The 23,553-nt window shown below is 34.4% G+C and overlaps 1 protein-coding gene across 1 annotated transcript; it reads left to right on the forward strand.

Annotated features, from left to right (window-relative positions):
* Window positions 1-8,895: 8,895 nt before the first annotated feature.
* Window positions 8,896-19,120, forward strand: LOC128206744 (sulfotransferase 1C4-like). Its single transcript, XM_052909409.1, has 7 exons — window positions 8,896-9,149; window positions 10,208-10,327; window positions 14,922-15,148; window positions 15,493-15,622; window positions 15,835-15,984; window positions 16,580-16,699; window positions 18,593-19,120. Exons 1-7 carry the CDS (start codon window positions 9,086-9,088, stop codon window positions 18,706-18,708), a joined length of 927 nt encoding a protein of 308 aa, XP_052765369.1. The 5' UTR covers window positions 8,896-9,085; the 3' UTR covers window positions 18,709-19,120.
* Window positions 19,121-23,553: the final 4,433 nt, after the last annotated feature.

Here is a 23,553-nt window from a genome sequence, read left to right on the forward strand (position 1 = left end):
ATTTAAACATGGTTGATCAAGCACGGTGTAATAATCATTATGCGCTAACCGTCTTTATTTCATCTTAATTGAATAATGGCTGTCTTCCAATTTAAAGCAAAAATGATATAAACACTGAACAAAGCGCACTCACTCATAAACCAGCCGTTAGTTTAATTGAGCCTTATTTTCAATACCCTGTTCAATGTTAGCTTTTTTCAAAACAAAGCTAATTTGTGATGAAACTTTTTATCTGGGAACGGATGATTGTATTAAAATTTGCATTTTAAGTTGAAATCGTGGCATTAATTATTATTTATAAATACTGGGTCCGAGCATGCATATATAAAACACGAAACCACGACAATTAACTTGTTTATATACATTTTCTTGCAGTTTCAGGCAAGTTGTAAACCAAAAACCTTTGGGTGAGGTTTGTGCACATAAATTGGTTTAAATCCCCAGTAAATTTACATTTTACTGACCGTTCCAAGGTGGTACCTAACAATTCTTGATAAACATACCAATTAGTTTTATATATATAGTATTTATGCATTGTGCTGTTCGAAGAGTTTTGTGCTGTTCTATGTTTCTTGTTTGTGATTTTGTGTTCTATGTCTTTGGCGTTTGCCCATTGCCACTAAACCGGGTTTATGTTTAAACTTTTTGCTACTGAGCATGTTTCTGTAGCTTTTCGCATAAATATTGTGAAACGGTTTAACAGCGCGCGTTACTAAAATTGTTTTTAAACCATTATATACTTGTCATAAAGTTTACGCGCTATAAGTTCACTTCTTATAAATGTTCACTTCTTATAATCCAACTTATTATCTACAAAACTTATCATAAACATATTTCGTCACACTCTAAATAGATATTTTACTCATTTACCGTTTTTGTTTCTACTATCACTGTGTTTGCAAAATCATTTGTAAACTGGTAGTTTCCTTTCTTTATTGTGTATCTTCTATAATAAACGTTGTCTTTTACAGGCGGTTTTGCGACCCCACAACCTTAAGAAATGTGTTCAAAATCAATTCATGACATTCAACAACCTCAGTAAAATAAATGACTGCTCAGAACACTAGGCATAGGGGTCCAGAATATGCTTTAAAACAGCTCCATAATGAATGCGCATAATACAACAAACGAGACCGTGCTGCAGCCTACGGGGAAATACACTTTGTCCAATTAATGATCCAAGGAACGCATTCGACCCCAGGAATTATGACAAATTTTCTAGGTGCAGCAAATAGATAACAATGTTTGCAGTGTGTATTCATTCTCTGCATGTTCACACTTCCCCCCACTTGCGCGTATGCAAAAGGTGGTACAATACATTAGCACAATAATTATATAAGTCGTGAAGACGTTGTCCCAAATTCATGTCCAATTACATGACAAAATTTACATTATTCAGAACACAGTTATGTGATTTTCAGATGCCTATCATGTATAAAGATATTATCTGAAGGGATAGAATATTTTGCAAATATACCGAAAATAATATAACAACCAAGTTTAAGCAACTTTTGCTTTAGTGAATTAAAAACTAAGCAATTTCACGTCTTACTATATTTGTAATTCATAACAAACATATAAAGCTGTGAATGTGATATTTATACAAGATGTTCTTTTACACAGTTATTTGTTATAAGCATTCAATACTCTTTAAAAATATACCATTAGTATTCGGAGTTAATATGTTAAAATTATGGCATATGTTTCCATAAAATGACAAGCATGAATTTGCATCAGATTCCTCAAATAAAAGTTTTATTTCACAATCAATAAGAAGTGCAAATTGAATGTAACGTTTTGGCAATGTGAAAAACTATCATCATAGACAACATCTTAAATTAAATTCATTTAAAATGTCGTGGTTTATTAAATAATTTCATAGTTTGGTTTTGTGTTTTTAATGCCACACACACAACCCGAGTAAAATATCACCTTAAGCAGTGCTCATAACACATTTGCAAATTCTTTGTTTTTACGTAGACAGAAAAAAAATCATCTTCTGACAGGCTTTTAGCTTAAATCAAGACAAGGGGTGTTAAAAGGCACTTAGTGCTTTGATGTTATTGTATATTACAACCTTTTGGAGTTCATATGAACTAGCCGTCTGAGACATTACCAGCCTTTCCGTGTTGTCGAATCACCTTTCACAGACACTAATGTATGGTCCCACAGTAAACTACCATGAACGCCCAAACACATTAAATGTTTTTGGTTTTGTCAAAGAACGATATTCGGCGGCATATCCATCATTTGTAAATGAAAAGTGTTCTACAAAGTTAATTCAATTCGCAGTTTTTGAATTATTTGTTTACGTAGCCTATTTTAGCATCGATTCCTTTTGAAAAGTAGTATATGGTTTAAATGGTCATTGACATTCGGTTCTACGGGGCCGATATAGATTAACTTAAGCGCGGAAAAGAATCTTCTTAGTGAATATCACTCAGAAGTTTTCTTTCCGCGCCTAAGTCAAACTCAGTTTGAATACATTCATTTAGACTTATGAACAATGTTTGTCATTGCTTATTTTCCTTTGGTTTAACTTTGTTCGATAAACCACAACAAGGTGATCGCTACTATTCCACATTCGTTACCATGGTAGATCGTATTCCAAAATCACTTTACTCGTAAAAACTGAGTGAAATCTATAAATAAATGAATGAACAATTATTCTAGCCGGGTAAGAAACTTTTTGATTGTTATGACTAAAGCTATTTATGGTTATAGCATCACCAAAACGTGTTGGAGAAAGCAAAGTAATGCAATCTCTCAATGTCTCGTAAGGGATCTACACGAAATCGTAGGATAATAATACTGACATCTCAATTTGCTATCAGGATATTAGCGTTTGTGAGTCACGAATTGTCAAATAAAAGATAAATTCCACTCAATTAACGTTTTGAGCGTTTATGCTGAATCTTGGAAAACGGCTTTGGAAAAATCAGCAAGTGCATTGTCATTTCCCTGGAAATTAACAACGGATGAAACGACAGTGACGGTTTGTGGGGTTATTTGTTAAGCAAACGCAACAACAGTAGAGCCAGAGGACGCGAGAAACTAAGGGTTGAACTGACCTCTTTCTTCTGGACGATGGTCGGTGATCTACAATATTAACTTGTTAAATGGTCTTTATTTTATATTTGGTTGAATTGTCAGATGCTTTAAATTTACCAAATGTCAATTCCAAATTCCGACTTAGGTCTTTATCATTGTCATATAATTTTCTTCTAATTTTCCTTCCATCATAAAATCACAATCTTTACCAAAATCAATCAGAATATCATTCTGGCCCCAATATCATGAAAATACTTAAGTCAAATCTCAACCTCAATCTCAACTCATTTTACCACATAAAAGCAAAATATTATTCAAAATCTTGCATGTTCTTATACTTTTTGAAAGCTTATTGTCTCATAGAATGTGTTTTTGAAAGATTTTGTCTATATTTCAAAGAAAACTTATTCTAGAGCAAATAATATAATTGAGTTATTGTTAATAGGCAATGAATTGTACTCAAGTACATTTTTGGCTGCAGAATATTTTTCCTTTGGAATCTTGAAAAAAGGTTTTAATCAACATATTCAATGAAAGCATGTTGTTTAAAAATATGTAAAAACATATTATTTTCAATCAATGTTGATGTTATATGGTAAAATGAGTTGAGATTGAGTTCGAGATATGACTTAAGTATATTTTTTTTATATTAGGGCCTGGTTTACCGCAGCTTTCAGTTTTGCAGGTTGCCAATAACGTTCACTTCGATTTCATCAAACGTACGTTTTGTAGTAAATATGCCCCGCCCATTGTTGCACCCAAAGTCAGGGAGAGAGAGAGAGAGATTTTTCAGAGATTTAGCGTTTCAACACCATTTCAGCTCGCGTTATTAAAACCGATTTTAAGCAATTTTAAGCAACTTTTCATAAAGTTTACTCGATAAAAATTGAAAAATGAATTTATTTACGAGACCGTTAGCCAGCCAACGGGGAAATAATGTTTGTCTAATTTACCATGCATTTTATTCTCTGCGTGTTCACATTTCCCTAGCCTCCGCGTCCGCAAACGGTTGTGCAGTACATTGATACAATTATCTTAGTCATGTAGATGTTTTCCCAAATATATGTCCAATTTCATGACATGACTGAAATAATTTAGAAAACAGCAAGATGACTCTCAGATGCCTGTTTAACCATCATGTATAATACTGGACGTCATATTTTACAAATATACCGAAAAAAACTAGAACAGACAAGTTTAAGCAAGTTTGGCTTCATTGATTTAAAAATAAGCCAATTACCGTCGCCAAACGGTTGGGAAAATATAAAATATAAAGCTGCAAATACCATTATTTTATATCTAAACAACACGTTATGTTACATAGATTTTTGTTATAAGTGTGCAATACTCTTTTAAAGTATACCATTAGTATTTGAAATTCAAATGAAAACATTATCGTCATTGCTTCGATAACATGAAAAGCGTTTATTTGCATCGCATACCTTCAAAAAAAATCACAAACTAAAATAAGTGCAAATTCGTAACAGAATGTTACGTAGTGGTAATGTGAAAAACAATCATCAGGGACAACATCTCAAATTTAATACATTTTAAATGACGTGGTGTATTGTGTAATTCAATTGTTTGGTTTTGTGTTTTAAGTGTCAAACACACTTACAGAGAAACTTCAAACACTGCCCATAATGCATTGGCATTTGTTTAGTATTTGCGTTTACAGAAAATAACATTCCTCTAACAGGCTTTTAGCGATTATCATATGGAGCCGTTAAAAGGCTTTTAGTGCTTTGAAATAACCTTTTCCAATTCATTCCTGGATATTAATTAGCCGTCTGATAAATTGCCAGCCTTTCCGTGTTGTTTTTTTAATATATCGTATCTCAATTCTCCGACACTAATGTATGATCCCACTGTGGACATAATTATTGACAAACGTGAACGCCAAAACAGATTAAATCTATTTGGTTTTGTCCAAGAATAATATCCGACGGCATATTGCAAAACAATGACCAGACGTTTCCGTAATCCGTTTATTGAGAAGTGTTTTACGTTGCCTATTTTAGCAGCGACTTCTTTTGAAAAGGTGTCTATGGTTTGAATGAGCATTGAGTATCTGTCCTACGGGGTTCATACTCACTAAGTAATCATTTGCCCTCGCCTAAATCAATCTCATCCTTCGGTCGTTAGTGAATATGAGCCCGGTAGTTCATTGATCGAAGAAGACGTTAGCTAAAAACGGTTTGGACATGATCATTTAATACCCGTCATTTTCGGAGATTGCGGAGATTGGTTATTAAATAAACGAACAGTGTTATTCATTGTTTAAAACAATATTGCTTACATTAGGTTGACAAGCCATCACCAGGAGACCGCTGCAATTCCACATTCGTGACCATGATGGATCGTTTTCCAAAATCACTTCACTACAGAAATTTGATTGAAAAGCTATAAATAAATGATAAAACAATTATTCCTAACACGTAAGGCATTGTTATGACTAACACTTTATGGTTATAGTATCATCTGAACGTGTTGGAAAAAGCAAAGTAATGCATCGCCGATCTCGTAATGTCCCATATAAAAGTCTGCACGAAATCGTAGAAAGATATTGTACAGACAAAATATAGGAACAGATAAAACTGACATCTTATCATTTGCTTTTAAGTTTAGAAGATCTGGATCAAAATTGTTTTTGTTTTCTCTTCTTCCCTTGCATTCACGACACACTATTCATTCGTTCATCTTCTCGCACAAGCGACGCGGCATCCTCTTTCGCAAAGATCGTATTTGCTTTCAAAAAGTCGAATGACTCATTGGATCGATCAAGACACTTTCTTTATTTGCTGAGTCGGGACATTTCTTACGGTTTCTTTTAGCAACGATTTCTTATATTTTTCAAGCCAAATAACCCATCAGATCGTGCTCGTGACTCTCATACATTTTACGGGATTTTTTTTTTAAGATTTATATTCGACTTTTTGTATATTATTGGATTATGGTATACAACAGGGCTGTTCATAATGGGTCGAGATCGAAGAACTCCATCTCAAACAACTTTCGTTGTTTTTAACGGTGGGTAATCGAACAGCTTCAGTTACCTAAATCTAAAAATCAATGAATGCGCAGAAAAAGCTTCCTTGTTCATTGGCTTTATTTTTATATTTTCAATGACAAGTTTATTATAGCATCGTATGAAAACAATATAACAGCTTCAATCATACAAGTAGGGTTTTGAAAAAAAAAATAATAACAGGAATACATCACATTTAACGTAGTCATTATATCTCGCGATAATGCTCGAAATAAGCCAAATATGACGCCACAAACCACGTGTATGTCCACACTAAGTAATGCTCTATATTAGCGGTTGTGGGTCATATTAGAGATAAATTTCAGTCAAAATACTTTTTGGGCGCTATATTGAAAAAGCAATTGGTTAATGAGCGATGTTTGAATACGGTGTTGGAAGAATCAGCAAGTGCATTGCAATTTCATTGGATATTACCATCGGATGAAACGACAATTACGCTGGGTGGGGTAATTGATAAGAAGTTGACACGTTCCCGGAAATGGAGCCAAAGGACAGTGTTGAGCTGAGCCCTTTCTTCTGTACGTTGCTGGGTGCCCTAAAATATGCTCGTGTTTGATTCCTTGATGCCATGTGTTGTTATATTTTCAAGTGCATTAAATTAACCAAATGTCAAATCCAAATTCCGAAATAAGTCTTCATAATTATTTTTCTTCTAATGTTCCGTCCATCATGAAATCAAAACTCCACATTAAAAACAAAAATTGTCAAAAACAAATACATAAACCCTGTTTAGAGGCAGAATGTAAGGGCCTAAACGACACTGCACGAGCTTGCACGAGATTGCACGAGATTCACCAGCGTAAAATCACTACAAACACACACTCATCGAATAAGCATAAACGATAAATGATGGAATTACCTTGGAACGGTCAGTGAAACTCGAGTTCAGTTTAACACAAAAGGGCTGGGTATTGAAAGTACTTTTTATGTCCATACCCTCACCTTGTCCATACATGTATCAATAGTTTCAAAGCTAAACATATAAGCCTTCAAAATAGTTATGTCATTTTTATAGAAAATATTGTCAAATAAACAAAATCGTCTCGTTTCTTTAACAACATGTTCATAACGAATGTTCATTATTTCATTGTAAATGACATCAGAAGTCATCGACGATCAGACATAATTCAATGTACGAATATTCATGAAAAATACTCTTGAACTCGGAAAAATAACCAAGAGGAAATCACTCAAGCATATTATATCCTAATGACGAAAACGTTTGTACCATTTAAGGTTTATCCTACGGAAAGGACTTATGAAATTCAATTTTCAATAAACCTTTAAGAAACCGAGTTCTGTTATTCCACACTGATCATTGTATATTTACTACAGCACCATTACGCTGGGGACAGTCGCTCGTGTTTACTTAACGAGTTTAACGGATGAAGTTCTTAAAGGCACCATTATGACGACATAAAATGTATGTTAACACATTATCTTAATCTAACAAAAAAGACAAACATCAAATGGCAAAGTGCGTGGCTACACGCTCCATTTCAATCACGTCATCAATTTCAATTCAGTTGGAGAAATGGTGTCTGGAAAGGCCAAATAGGCAGATATTCTATGTTTAATTCTTTTATATGAATATTTATGAAAATAATCTACAGAAACAAGCTCAGTAGCAAAAAGTTTAAACATAAGCCTGGTTAAGTGGCACGCCAAAGACATATAACATAAAATCACAAACAAGAAACACAGAAGAACAGCACAAAACTCCACAAACAGCACAGTGCATACATACTATATATATATATATATATAAATAGGTATGTTTATCAAGAATTGTTAGGTTCCGCCTTGGAACGGTCAGTACAAACCAGTTTAATCAAATGTGATGAAAAAGTGCTCAGTAAAAGACTTAAAGATTGGTTCCGCCAAACGTTTTATTAAAGATCATTGTCAAACTACCCTCTGTTATATTGTTGATATATTGATGTTTATGTTGTTCTTAGCAAGATGTTGATTACATAAAAAAGACTATATCAGTACAAAAACTTGTCTAAATAAGAGACTGCTGTTTTTAATATTGTTTATGTATAATATATTTAGTTTGTATTGTGTGTTGTTCTTATTATTAAAAGAATTAAACTCCGGTTATTGCCAGTTTGATCATCATGTTGGTCATACAATCGCATCACTAAATAGACATAGAGGTGCGAATATTCCGGCCCAGTCGTTCTAGTATTACACAACGTTAGACGCAAGATTTAAACTTTAATATAACTCATATAATATGGCTTCTTATCGACTTTGCACCTATATCAAAGTCCCATCAGATAAAACCGTCGCAGTACGATTGGCGAGCAACACGATTAACACTTTGCGATTTATCCGAAAGTATCAGGGACAATGCTGTGACAGTCAATAAAACTGGACTATCTGTTTCAAATGGTTGGCATATACACGCGGTACTAGATTGTCATACAGGTGATGTTATTTCGGCCCAATAGTTGTATTATTTTGCATTTAAAGTTGACAATTTCAAAGTCAGCAAGTTATCACTAATGAAAGTCATATAAGCTTTCAATAAAGGTTTGTGTAAAACATAATAGTACCATAATATTTGCAATACGGCTGCCAAAGCTTGCATTTGGGAAAGGAGAACCTTTTCAGTTTAGGTAAGTCCCTTTAAAGCTCTCTTTGGCATCACGACAAACAATCTGGAAGCCTTGACGTGGTTTATTATCATTCCCACAAAAGCTTCTAACCTTTACAAACTCATTGGTAATTTCCCTATCGATATGCAACGTACATACTCATTTACGTGTTTATATAAAACCAATAATCTCCTTTCTGAGAATAGGGTATTGAAAACATCCGAATAGACTGTATCTTAAATATCGATGCTTGGTTTATGAAGCGTTCTGACATGGAGTTGCTGCGATTGAAATTTTATTATTAAATGAAACGTTAGAAATTACAAAACTAATCTAAGAGAATTCTGAACGTGTGAAATATATTTCAAACAAAAAAAACGAAATGTCGGATAATGAGGATGAAAAATCTGAAGTCATAGAAAAACGGCACGAACATGTTTTACCAGGTTAGATTTTATTATTTATTGTTATTAAACCATAAAAGCGAATACAAAGTCATAGCAAATAGATAATGTGCAACGCGATTTGTATTTTTTACAAAATTTGGAAATTGATATAAATCGAGTGAATAAAGAACCCAAAGAGACTATTGCATACTTTCACGAAAACCCTGTAACATTATTTATACTATAAACCCTTTCATAGCAATATAACTTGAAGAACATATTTGAGTATCGAATTCTTTAAAAAGACTGGAGAAGAATATTTTTTCTGTCTTAATAATTGTGATGGTTACTGCCCGCAAAATGTTTAACCAAGAACGGAAACGCATCTGCAATGTTTAAGTTTTTTATCAGAATAAAAAGTTACTTTGCTTTTCACTTTGCGAGCATGTTCATGATGATGATGATTATTATTATTATTATTATTATTATTATTATTATTATTATTATTATTATTATTATTATAATTATTTTTACTATTATTATTATTATTATTAGTAGTAGTAGTAGTAGTAGTAGTAGTAGTAGTAGTAGTAGTAGTAGTAGTAGTAGTAGTAGTAGTAGTAGTAGTAGTAGTAGTAGAAGTAGTAAATATATAATGTGCAACTCAATTTGTCTTTAGGAACTAAAGTTGGAAATTTATATGAATCTAGTGAATAAACAACACATCGAGACTATTGAATAGTTTTACGAAAACGCCGGAATAGTATTTCTATTACAAATCCATTCATAGCATTCTAACTTGAAGAAAGTATCTGAGTTTCAAATTCTTTAAAAAGGATAAAGCAGACAATTTTCTTTCTTAATAATTTCGATGATTACTGCTCGCAAATATGTTTTACCAAAAACGGAAACGCTTCTGCAATGATTTAAGTTTTTAATCACAATAAAAATATTTTACTTTTCATTTTGCGAGCATGTTCATTTTTATTAGTATTAGTTGTAGTAAAAACGATTTCTTAAAAGAAAAATTAACACGAAAAGCGGTTTAACTGATCCTTTGAATAAAAGAAACCAATACAATCTATAAAAATGTATTTTTATTTATTTGCACTGACCAGGGGAGCATGTATATGAAGGGGTCTTGTTCTTCGGTTACACACCACCAGATATTCTCGACGCTGTAAAGGACTTTGAAGTGAGGGACTCTGATATCTTCCTGTCAACCTACCCGAAAGCTGGTATGAAATTAATATAAACTTATTCTCATTGCTGTTAGCTCAGTTGTAATGTTCATTAAACATTCCCAAAATTTCCAAAATTAGTAATAGCAACTATTCATGTATTCAGACACTGATATATTATTAACAAACTCGATGGTCAAGGAATATCTGTATGTGCATGACATATGGGAATAAGGCTGTCCAATAAGTAATAACCTTCATTACCCGACGTCATCGATGAAGCTTTGATTTCAATCAAATCAGATTTAAACATTATCACCACTGAAACATGACGTCTATGCTTGCCTAAATACTCTCTCGCATTAATTCCCTACTTTCAGGCGCATATGTCTTATTTGCAATATGAGATCCGGAATTTGGCTAACAGCGAACTTTCCTTTAAATGGGCTTTGAACTGGCTTGAGCTAAAATCAATCCCTTGTGCTTATGTTTCTAAAGATCTCCAATCGGATAATTTATTATCTTTCAAGACATCAAAACTCTATTTTCTTTGAAAATTTCATCAGATTGATTTAGAGGAATGATGATCGTCAAATTATCAGAATGAAAATAAGAAGAATTTAACGAGCCAGATTTCTCTTCATTTATATTCATAATGCCAACAGCTACGCAAGCAAATATTAGTGTAACATATCTAAGCACCTAGCCATAAAACGACACACTGCTGAAATTAAACAAGTAATTGTGGAATTGTGCACATATATTAGACGTTAATTGAAGCACAAATGTTAGGGGGAAAATTGCGTGATAACGATGGCTATGATAAGTTACAATATGGTGCAATATCGTGGCCATGTGTTGCTTATTTGTCGATAAAAATCAATACAGAAACGTAATACCATATTCATGAATATGGAATGCGCTGAATACAAATGCAATTGAATACAACAATTCTTTGTGAATGCAATATGATAAAGCGAGTTGCAACTTTATTTACAATTATGGTATGTGTTTCAATTCAAACAGAAATAATGATACAAAATTTGATAAAACATAAATGGCTTTTAGAGCACATAGAAAAATCGACACAATAACAGGGACATATTTATGAGAAAACCAATAGTCAATTTACTTGTTGTTCCAGATTGTTTTCTCCTTGGACTTGCGTTTCCACTGTGTTACTTATTATTGATAGTATAATACTTATGTTTCCCCTGTTTATTGCCCTAGCTAATTGCAATTTAGGACTGTGTTCTGTGGAGAATAGCTTTTTTATATTTGACTGACGAATATGCATTGATTAGAGATCAGATCGATGGCATAAATGGTTTATAAAAATTAAGACTCAAAATCAACCTGTAATATCCAAGATTGAGGTGGGGGACCAATAGGACGTTGACATCGTGAGGTTTTGTAAACAAAAACTGGTTACAAACCCAGGTGAACTTCTGATTCACTGACCATTTCAAGGTGCTTGCCAAATCATTTATTGATAAATCTATTCTAATTAATGTTGTGTTTGTTTGTATATTTAGTGTCTGTCGTTCAGTGTCTTTTTACAATAACCATGTGTCTTTAAACAGGATTTTGGCCGTATAATATCATTTAAAAGCAATCCTGTTATAGTATTTAGAGTTATCAAACCTGGTTGGCAATCTTTTCACCGTCAATAATTATAGAAATAAATTTGGCGTCTTCAGACTGCTATGGCTCATAACTATCATGAATATATACATAACAATAACCTACAGGGGAAATTTACAGATTTATGACAGAAATAATACTCAATATGTTGTTTTATGTTATTTTCACCAACGACCATCTTACTGCAGACTTATGGGCTATTTTATTTTCGAATGTCTAGTTAATGTCAATCAGGATAAACTTTGGATGTAAATGTGATTCTCTAGGTGGCAGAGTGTACAAGTTAGAGCAGAGCTCTGTCTACCATTTGGTTGACTCATTTGCACAATGATGCATTTTTCCACCTTTTCAAATATTTATAAATAGCAGATATTTCAATATATTTTTTCCTGTCGACTTTGTGAAATAACACTAGAGATACAATATCTTATATTGTAAATTGTGACAAAGTCCCTTTACATAGCGTAATTATTGCATAAACCGACTCCTTCGATGCTTAACAACTCAAAACACTCTGGACATGTCTTCTTCTTCTTCTGGACATGTCTTCATTTTACTGATCGTTCCAAGGCGGTACCGAACAATCCTTGATAAACACCCCTAGTTTGTTTTTTTTTAAAATAGTATATGTGTACTGAGTTGTTTGTGGAGTTTTGTGCTGTTGTTCCATGTGTCTGGTTTGTGATTGTTTGTTTATGTATTCTATGTCTTTGGCGTCTACACCGTGTCATTAAACGGGGTTTATGATTCACCAAGTTAATGTATACTTTGATAAGATAAGATTTACGGTTTTTCTTTGTTCGGGATTGTTTGGGATAAAAGTGAGGTTAATGCACACAAACTGGTTCAAACCCCCAGTAAATTTACATTTTACCGACCGTTCCAAGGCGGTACCTAAAAATACTTGATAAACACACCTAGTTTTTTTATATACAGTGTGTATGTACTGTGCTGCTATTGGAGTTTTGTGCCGTTCTTCCATGTTTCTTGTTTGTGATTTTATGTTATATGTCTTTGGTGTTTACCCAGTGCCATTAAACCGGGATTAGGTTTAAACCTTTTGCCACTGATCTTGTTTCTGTAGCTTTTCGCATAAATAGTCTAAGCTTTCCGTGAATGTGTTCTCTACAGTAAACCGTATTTTCAGGTTTATTAGATTAAGAAATGATGTGCATCGAACCTCCATTTAAGTGTGTGTTTTGCCGACTTAAGCTGAAAGTAAATCTCCAATACTTTTAAAGGCAGAAAATTAATTATCAGTCTAGATATCGTAGAGCCAATAGGTCCTTATAGCAAGTATTGGAAAGTATTATTTATGTTGGTGACCACATGCGCCACAATTTTAAGTATTTTTATTAAGACATAAAATATTATATACTCTTAATAAATAAGTTATACGCCAAATACAAATACATTTGTACTTACCAATCTCTGTGTTTGCAATCTGAAGGTTTATTCTGATGGATTTAAATCTGGACAAAAATAGATAATACATCTACAAAAACAATTGGTGAATGCGTCTTATATGGTCATAAATATCACAGTAATAAAGAAGCAATAGCCAACAGGGACAAATCAACGGCTGTTGTTTAAGATTGTTTCCTTCATCGATCGTCTCAGTTCTGACCGTTACGTCTTAATTTATGACTATTTTATTTCTGATTTTGCCATATCTATGGCATGTTTATAAGGCTCTGGGCACTTTGCGAGTATGAGTTCTGACTACAACTTGCTTAATTCTTTGTAATGCCGCTATTGGATAAATAGCTTCAAGGATCTTTTTCTTCCGATACAGCTTATCACACCCTCTGGGGTATAAAGTTAGGTCGTTGATGGCAGTTTATGCAATGAGCATGTTACAATGGGTGTCAATGCAGTTGGTATGCAAATTTCGAGCGTGAGGTTCCAGCTAGATCATACTAATGTCGCTAATGGAAGCTGTTGCAATGAGCATGCTTCTTGGGATATCAAAGCAGTTGGCCTACAAGTTTCGAGCGTATGGTTCCAGAATGATCATACTGACGCCGCTAGTAGAAATGTTTGGCAATGATAAACTAGAGTTTTCAAAGCAATAGGTGTTCAATCCCGTACCTAATAATGACTTTAACCTTTGGGTCCCTTTCCTGTTGTGGGTCCACTCGGTGATGTTGCTGGTTCTCATGTAGTCTATATTTTGACCATCTCAAGCTTTCTGATGCCGGCTTGATTTTGAGGATGTTAGGGGATAATTGAAATACCTAATAGTAATTCAAGTTCATATAATAGTGTATGTTAGTCCGAAAATACTTAGCTGATCACGAGTGTGACCGTGAATGGTGTATGAGATATGATTCAGGCGTCTGTTGCTGGTAATATGTTCGACCATTATGGTGATAGAATTCCACTTGCAAAAGTTTTGTTTTTCTTTTCTAAATTGTAAACCTGGACATCTCAATTGGTTTTAATCGTTGTTTATATAGAACATGCTCGGATAATTGTTGCTAAAGAAACATATTTGGTTACATCATTAACCTCAATGATTATTTATAAGCAGGTGGTCATTTTCGCTGCTGACTAAGTCGAACACAGGTCGCTTTTCTTTCAAGACATTGGGAATAGCGCATCAGTGAATGGACGCTTGAAAGAAACTAGAGAATATCGGAGCTGGTTAGTCTGAAAGCTCTGTAAGCAATTTGACCTGGTATCTCGTCTTGACCTGTGGCCTTATCATGGCTTATGTGATTTCACTTTAATTAGAAGATCGTTCGCCCTCGTTGGTGATTCTGCTTTTATCAAAGGAAGAGTTTAGGCTAGGACCAACGTTAAGTAAAATACTTAAGTTTTCTTGATAAATGAGGCAGGCGTTTTGACTGAGTGAGGCCGGTATTTATTATTATTTGTTTTGAGAAAGAGTCTACTTCATAGATCATTTATCCCTCGCCCTATTAAGATATACAACTATCGTGTGGTCAGTTCTTAATAACAAATAAAGTAAAATGATTTTCAGATATTAATCATTGGTTTACAGGTACAACATGGCTACAGGAACTTACGTGGTTGATAATGAATGATGGGAACTTTGACGAAGCAATCCAAAAACCTGTTTACTTCCGGTCACCATTTTTAGAATTCAAGGATGAAATTTTAAACGAGGTTGGGCTGGATCTAGCTAATCCAATGCCGTCACCAAGAGTTATAAAGTCGCATCTTCCAGTGAAACTTATGCCCAGGCAGATAAAAACAAAAGACTGCAAGGTATGTTACTCTGAATATAATAAGCATCATAGCAATTTGTAGTTATATTGATGCATGTAAATGATACGAAATCCATAAATAAACATATTTCGAACAAGAAAAGGGAACTCGATTGTCATTTAGTTCTTCATGTAATGCTAGTATATACATACGGTCATATTGAGGTAGTTGTGAGCATAAGGAGTCTTTTGTCATTATTATAATCCGCACAAGATCTTGTTGTTCTTTAACCAGTGTTGTTACTTCTGACAATCCGTTTGACCACTCGATTACCTATTTTCTTTATAATAGTTGTCGTTCCGATAAGGGCAAGCATATTAGAACAATTTAACCTTTCTCCTCAGACAGTCGTACTATTCCGGAACCCAAAGGATTTATGCGTCTCATACTACCACTTCTATCGCGCCAGTTCTTCCTTCGGTGACTTCCGCGGAACCTGGGAAGACTTCTTCTACATGTTTCTAGACGGACACGGTACGCTTGTGTATGGTAGTTTGGAATTTCCTCTCTATGTAAACAGGCTACTTTTAGAATTGCTATTAAAATGTATGTAAGTGTCGTTTTTGGTGAGCAAATTAAAGGAATGCTTTAAAATAAAGATTCAAGCATTTTTAATACAGAACAATCGTGAAATATACAAAAGTATTAAGAAGTGTTCGAATAATGCCCCGTTTCGCTATGCACAGTTGACCACGGGTCCTGGTTCGATTTCACGCGCAGCTGGTGGGCGAGGCGAGAAGACCCGCGTGTCTGCATCCTCTACTTCGAGGACATGAAGAGTGACCTCCGACGAGAGATCGACCGCCTTTGTGACTTCCTGGAGAAACCACTTCAAGGTATTGCGTCACTCTCACTTCATTTTGACATAAATATGCTAGCATATTTGTTTACAGAAAATCCAATGTTATTATTAGTTAGTGACTAGTCCCGACGGGAGATCGACCGCCTTTGTGATTTCCTAGAGAAACCACTTCAAGGTTCGACGTCACTTCAATTTGTCATAGGAATGCTAGCATATGATTTATAATGTTTTAGAAAATCTAATGCTGTTATAAAGGGACATTATTAAACAACAAGAGGGTAATTACTATTCAATCAATCAGTTTATACAAGTCAGATATAGATTGTGGTTATATGATATTTCTATACGGTGTACCTACTGGCTGTAATCTGTTTTTGTAGGGCATATGGGATGGATATAGCCTTTTTTGTAAGGTGAAAATACTGAATATGTGCTATTATATTAGATGCATCTTATTTCTACATTTTAAATATGGTATTTATGTAAGGTATTCATAACGGTTTTATGCTAGTCTTGAAAGGTGTACGTCATCCGAATAAATAAGTTTGTCTTGTATATATTTATTTCCTCAGAATAAGCTTTGTACTATGTATTGTATATACAATTAATATTGGTCTGTAACCTTCCAGAGGGCGTTCGAGACGCAATTACCGGCCACTGCCTGTTCGACAGCATGCGCTCCAACCCGATGACGAACCATCTCGATGTATACTCCATAAACGCGGAGGTGTCGCCCTTGTTAAGAAAAGGTAACGTTTTTCCGTGTTTTTCTTCCCTATTATTAGAATAAAAACAAGGGGTTTAACTGAAATACTATTAAACTTAGAAATTATTTCTTGATTAATGCGATTTTGCACCAGAATGTGTGCAAACAGAGGAAAAAGTGAATATTTCTGACCCATATCAACACTGGTCCTACCTAGTTTTGATCCGAAATCACTCATGTTCACACTGGTTCTATCTGGTTTTGACCCGAGATCACCCATATTCACACTGGTTCTTTTTGGTTTTGACCCGAGATCGGCGATATTTACACTGGTTCTACCTGGTTTTGACCCGAAATCACTCGTGTTCAAATTGGTTCTACCTGGTTTAAACCCGAGATCACCCATATTCACACTGGTCCTTCCTAGTTTTGACACAAAATCACTCATGTTCATACTGGTTTTGCCTGGTTTTGACCCGAGGTCACCCATGTTCACACTGGTTCTACCTGGTTTTGACCTGAGATCACCAATATTCTCACTGGTTCTACCTGGTTTTGACCCGAGATCACTCATATTCACACTGGTTCTACCTGGTTTTGACCTGAGATCACCAATATTCTCATTGGTTCTACCTGGTTTTGACCCGAGATCACTCATATTCACACTGGTTCTACCTTGTTTTGACCCGAGATCACCCATATTCACACTGGTTCTACCCGGTTTTGACCCGAGGTCAACCATATTCACACTAGTTCTACCTGGTTTAGACCCGAGATCTCCCATATTCACACTGGTTCTACCTGGTTTTGACCCGAGATCAGCCGTATTTACCCTGGTTTTCCCTGGTTTTGACCCGAGATCACCCATATTCACACTGGTTCTGCCTGGTTTTGAACCGAGATCACCCATATTCAAACTGGTGCTACCTGGTTTCGACCCGAGATCTCCCATATTCAAACTAGTTCTGCCTGGTTTCGACCCGAGATCTCCCATATTCACACCGGTTCTATCTGTTTTAGACCCGAGATAGCACATATTTTCTCTGGTTCTTCCTGCTTTTGACCCGAGATCACCCATATTCACGCTGGTTCTACCTGGTTTTGACCCGAGATCACCCATATTCACACTGGTTCTACCTGGTTTTGACCCGAGAACACCCATATTCATACTGGTTCTACCTGGTTTTGACCCGAGATCACCCATATTCACACTGGTTCTACCTGGTTTTGACCCGAGATCACGGAAATGTACCGTATTCTGTGTAGGTCTTTGCTTGAATGAGAATATAAATGTTAAGGAAAAGTATCGAAATTTGTTTTAGTCTTTTCTAGTATGAGAATATAACTGTTAAGGAAAGGTAGCGAATTTTGTCTTTGGTTTTGCTAGAATAAGAATCTATCTTTTAAGGAAAAGAAATGATTTGTGTCCTGGGTTTTGCTAGAATAAAAATCTAACAAATACGGAAAAGTAACGAATTTTGTCCCGAGTTTTGCTAGAATAAAAATCTAACAAATAAGGAAAAGTAACGGATATTTTGTCCTGAGTTTTGCTAGAATAAGAATCTAACTAATAAGGAAATGTAGCGAAATGTGTGTTGGTCTGTGTTAGAATGAGTACAAATATTCAGGAAAAGTATAGAATTTCGTTTTGGTATTTGCTAGAATAAAAATCTTACTAATAAGGAAAAGTAACGAATTTTGTCCTGGGTTTTGCTTAAAAAAGAATAATTCTAATAACGAAAAAACTAATTTTGTTCTAGAATAATGTTGTTGATATGTTTTTCTGTCTTTTCTGGATTGTCAAGAGAACACCATACTGCAATAGAATTATAGCCATGCTCAAGGGGTAAATATATTGAAGCGGGTCTTTTAAGGTGAATCGGTCGGGACGACGCAAACAAAAATTTGTTAAAGACGTATAATTGTTTCATTACAGGTGAGGTTGGAGACTGGAAAAACCTCTTCACGGTGACACAGAGCGAACTGTTCGACAAATTCTACAAGGATGAACTAGGAAACTTAAATATCCCTTTCAAATTCACCCTAGATTGATGCCCAGCTGCCACTTGATACAAATATAAGTGACGTCAAACTAACTTTGGCGTTATAATCTACCTATGGTGGTTAAATTGCTAAGCACATCAGATATGGGTTTGGAGGTGACCTTTAGTTATTGCTAATATTCATGGCATTTTTGAAATATTGATTTGTAAAATCAGTTTGCATTTAAATGCAGAGACCTTTGAATTGATATATGAATCTCGATTATGTCAAGCTTTTACAATTTGTCGAGAAAAGCATTAACAGACTCAAACATCATAGAGTTGACAAAATAATTGATTAAACATTAACAACTCTCGCTCGCCACAATTGTTTATGCAACAAGTGTTTAAACACGATAATTTTTTTACTGCGGTGGGAATAGATGTGCAATCATCTGTTTGTTCCCATCCACTTCCCTCACCATACTTTACGTTTAACCATTATTTATTACAGTCTCATCCAACGTGGCAGTAAATGGATGAGACTGTAATAAATAATGGTTAAACGTAAAGTATGGTGAGGGAAGTGGATGGGAACAAACAGATGATTGCACATCTATTCCCACCGCAGTAAAAGAATTATCGTGTTTAAACACATGTTGCATAAACAATTGTGGCGAGAGTTGTTAATGTTTAATCAATTATATTGTTAAAACCTTTGTATGGTATTCAACTTTATGTCGCGTGATGCATGTACACATATTATTATTATAGCTTTCGTCAGTGTAAAAAAGCAATAAAAAAGCTTTCATTAAATGTTTTGTTATATTTTAACTCGCACTGCAATGTACCGTCTACATATGTTAAATACAAGTCATTTTTAACATTTAATATGTTCACAAACCAGGGTGACGTCGTACATAAATCATTGTCCATACATATATGTACACGTATCCGCACTTATGTGCTAAATCGTCGGAAAAAACTTCAGAACATGTTATTCAGGAAAACAATTCTCTAGAGCCGATGCCAAGAATAATCATAACGTATAATTTCATCGAATATTAATACATCAGTTTTTCGTTCATATTGCAATGGGAATTAGAACTCGTGTGTTACAACGATCTCCGAAAAAGACAAGCCTTAAATGATCATGGATACATCCGTCAGCTGATTTCCCAAACTGCTTTTTAGTTATCCCCACACGAACCATCTGGACACGTCTGGTGGACGATTCATGCCTGGGTATCTGAGACACGCCTGGTGAACGATACATGCCTGGGTATATGAGTCAGGCCTATTGGAAAACACGTGCTGGGTTTACCTTTATAGTTTATTATTATGTGTTTTATTATAAAGGTGTGTGATTGGTTGATTTATATTTTTACATACTGTTATGGGTGTATGCTCAAGATGTTTAAATACTCTTGAGCACCGAGCACATTGAACTTTGATAACAGAATGAAAACTTTCAAATGAAATAACTCTATCTAAAATATATATATATATTATTTCATGAATACCTTTAAACATTGTACAAGTCATCGGTGATAATAGCGATTGCATAAATCATGAAATTGACATTACCCACGAACCGAAATTCTTAGCATGGAATAAATTGGATTTAATTTTAACCGTGTATTCTGTTGTTCAAAGTGCATTTTTTTAAAGAGTATGATGCTTACCGTGTTTATTTCATCTATATTGTATAATGTTTGTCTTCAAACCTAATCAATTAATTTCTAAACACTGAACAATGCGTACTCACTCATAAAACAGCAGTCAGATTAATTAAGCATGATTTTCAATACCCTGTTGAATGTAAGTTTTCCACAAAAAAGATTATCAGTGATGAAACTTCTTATCTGTGATCGGATGATTGAATTTAAAATTTGCAAGTCGAAATCGTGGCATAAGTTATTAGTTATAAACACTTGATCCGAGCATGCATATATAAAACACCAAACCACGACAATCACCTTGTTTATATACATTTTCACTTAACAAGATTTAAATTACAACACAGTTATATGATTTTCAGATGTCTGTAAAACCCATCATGTGTAAGGCTATCATCTGGAGGGATATAATATTTAGCAAATATACCGAAAATAATACAACAACTAAGTTTTTGCAACTTTGGTTTAGTGACTTAACAACTAAGCCATTTCCCCATTACAAACATATAAAGCTGCAAATTTCATAATGTGATTTATATACAAGATATTCTCTTACATAGTTATTTGGTATAAGCATTCAATACTCTTTCAAAACATAGTATACGAAATTTAAGTGTTCAAGTTATGGCCAAAACATTGTATACGAAAATTTAAGTGTTCAAGTTATGGCCAATGTTTCCATAAGATCACACGCATGCATTGGATTGCTCAAATAAATGTTTTACTTCAAAAACAATAAGAAGTGCAAATTTATAAGTGTATGTTATGGCAATGTAAAAGAACTATCATCATGGACAACATCTTAAATTAAATTCATTTAAAATGAAGTGGTATACTATCACCTCAAACAGTGCTCGTAACACATTTAAAAATGCTTGGTATTTACATAGACAGAAAAATCTCATCTTTTGACAAGCTTTTAGCTTATATCAAAACAAGGAGTGTTAAAAGGCATTGGTTAAAGGTATTGTATATTGTAACCTTTTCGAGTTCATCCCTGAGCCGTCTGAGAAATTGTAAGCCTTTCCGTGTGGTTTAATCATATCGTATCCCTTTTTTTATTCTAATGTATGATCCCACTGTGGACATAATTATTGACTACCATGAACGTCAAAACAGATTAAATGTATTTGGCGTAGTCCAAGAATGATATTCGACGGCGTATTGCAAAACAATGACCAGAGGTTTCCGTCCAATAAAAAGTGTTTTACTAAAGTGAATTCAATTTGTAGTTTGTGTATTCGTTTAAGTAGCCTATTGAAGCAGCGACTCCTTTTGAGGAATAGTCTATGATTTAAATGAGCATTGCATATCTGTTCTACGGGGTCAATGTTCATTAAGTATTCATTAGTCTGCGCCTGAATCAAATTCATCCTTTAGGCGTTAGTGAATAAGAGCCCGGTAGATAATTGGTCGAAGATGACGTTAGCTCAAATAAGTTCGGACATGCTCATTTAATACCCATACTTTTCGGAGAGTGGTCATTACATTACACGAGCGGTCATTGTTTAAATCACCTTTGTTTACATTTGGTTGATAAACCATCACCAGGCGAAGTCCACACTCGTGACCATAATAGATCGTTTTCAAAATCACTTAACTTTAGAAACTTGATTGAAAATGAATAAATAAATATTCTTGACACATAAGATATTTCTAGATTGGTATGACAAAGTCCTTTTATGGTAAAAGTTTCATCGGAAAGTGTGGGAGAAACCAAAGTAAAGCATCGCCAATCTCGTAATGTCTCATATGAAAGTCTGCACGAAATCGTAAAAACACCATGTACAGAGAAATTTTAGGAACTAACATCTCACAGTCAGGTTTAGAGCATCTGTTAATGTATAAAGATTGTTTTTGTTTTCTCTTCTTTCCATGCGTGCACGTCACACTAATCATGCGTTCATCCTCTCGCACAAACGTCGCGGCATCCCTTTTCGCCAAGACCGCATTTACATTCAAAAAGTGGAAGAACTCATTGCATCGTTCAAGTCACACTCTTTATTTGCTGAGTTGTGACAATTCATACGGGTTTTTTAGCAACGGTTTCTTATATTTTTCAAGCTAAAATAGCCCATCAGATCGTGTTCGTTACACCCATAAATTTTATGGGATTTGTTAAGGCTTTAAATTTGACTTTTTGTATTTCATTGGAGTATGGCATGCAACGGGACTGTTCATAATGGGTCGAGATCGAAGAACTCCAACAGCATATTAAATTGCAAAATGTCGATGTTTAACACTTATATTTACGTTTATTTAAATGTTCATTGCTGCAAAAATAATTAGATTTTATTCAACATATTTTTTTCTTGCTTTCTTTCTTTCGTTGTTCTTAACGGTGGGTAATTCGAACAGCTAAAGTTACCTAAATCTAAAAATCAATGAATGCGCAGAAAAAGGTTCCTTTTTATTGTTTATATTTCTATATTTTCAATGACAAGTTTATTATAACATCGTATGAAAACAATATAACATATTCAATAATACAAATGGGGTTATGAAATATTAACAAAAACAGGAAAACAACAAAAATAGCAACACCTTCAACGTACTCATCATACCTCGCGATAATGCTCGAAATTAGCGGTTGTGAGACATTTTAGAGATAAATTTTTAGTCAAACTACTTTTTGAGATTTATGTTGAAAAGGCAATTGGTTTATGGAATACGGTATGGGAAATATCAGCAAATGCACTGTGATTTCATTGGAAGTTACCATCGGATGAAACGTTAGGTGGGGTAATTGATTAGAAACTTGAACTTTCGCGGAAATATAGCCAGAGGATGCGAGAGTACTTAGTGTTGAGCTGAGCTCTTTCTTCTGGACGTTGCTTGGTGCTCTAAAATATGCTCTTATTTGATTCCTTGATTCCATGTGTTGTTAAATTGTCCGGTGCATTACATTCATCAAATGTCAAATCCAAATTCCGGAATAAGTCTTCATAATTATTTTTCATGAAATGTTCCGATTCATAATGAATTCAAAATCCACTTTAAAATTAAAAATTGTCGAAAACAAATACTTTAACATTGTTTAGAAGCACAAGGTAAGGGCCTACACGACATTGCACGAGATTCACCAGCGAACTACATACAAACAGACACACACTCATCGAATAAGCATAAACGATAAATTATGGAATTACCTTGGAACGGTCAGTGAAACTCGAGTTCAGTTAAAGATAAGTTAGCTGGGGATTTAAAGTTCTTTATATGTCCATACCCTCACCCGT

This window comes from Mya arenaria, chromosome 10 (assembly GCF_026914265.1).
Source record: "Mya arenaria isolate MELC-2E11 chromosome 10, ASM2691426v1".
In the NCBI taxonomy this organism is placed as follows: Eukaryota; Metazoa; Mollusca; class Bivalvia; order Myida; family Myidae; genus Mya; species Mya arenaria.

Bases quoted from the DNA above. Each gene is read 5' to 3' on its own strand.
- LOC128206744 (XM_052909409.1), top strand. From the start codon at position 9,086: ATGTCGGATAATGAGGATGAAAAATCTGAAGTCATAGAAAAACGGCAC. The intron at 9,150-10,207 runs GTTAGATTTTAT...TGCACTGACCAG, and splicing joins GCACGAACATGTTTTACCAG to GGGAGCATGTATATGAAGGG. The intron at 15,623-15,834 runs GTACGCTTGTGT...CGCTATGCACAG, and splicing joins CATGTTTCTAGACGGACACG to TTGACCACGGGTCCTGGTTC.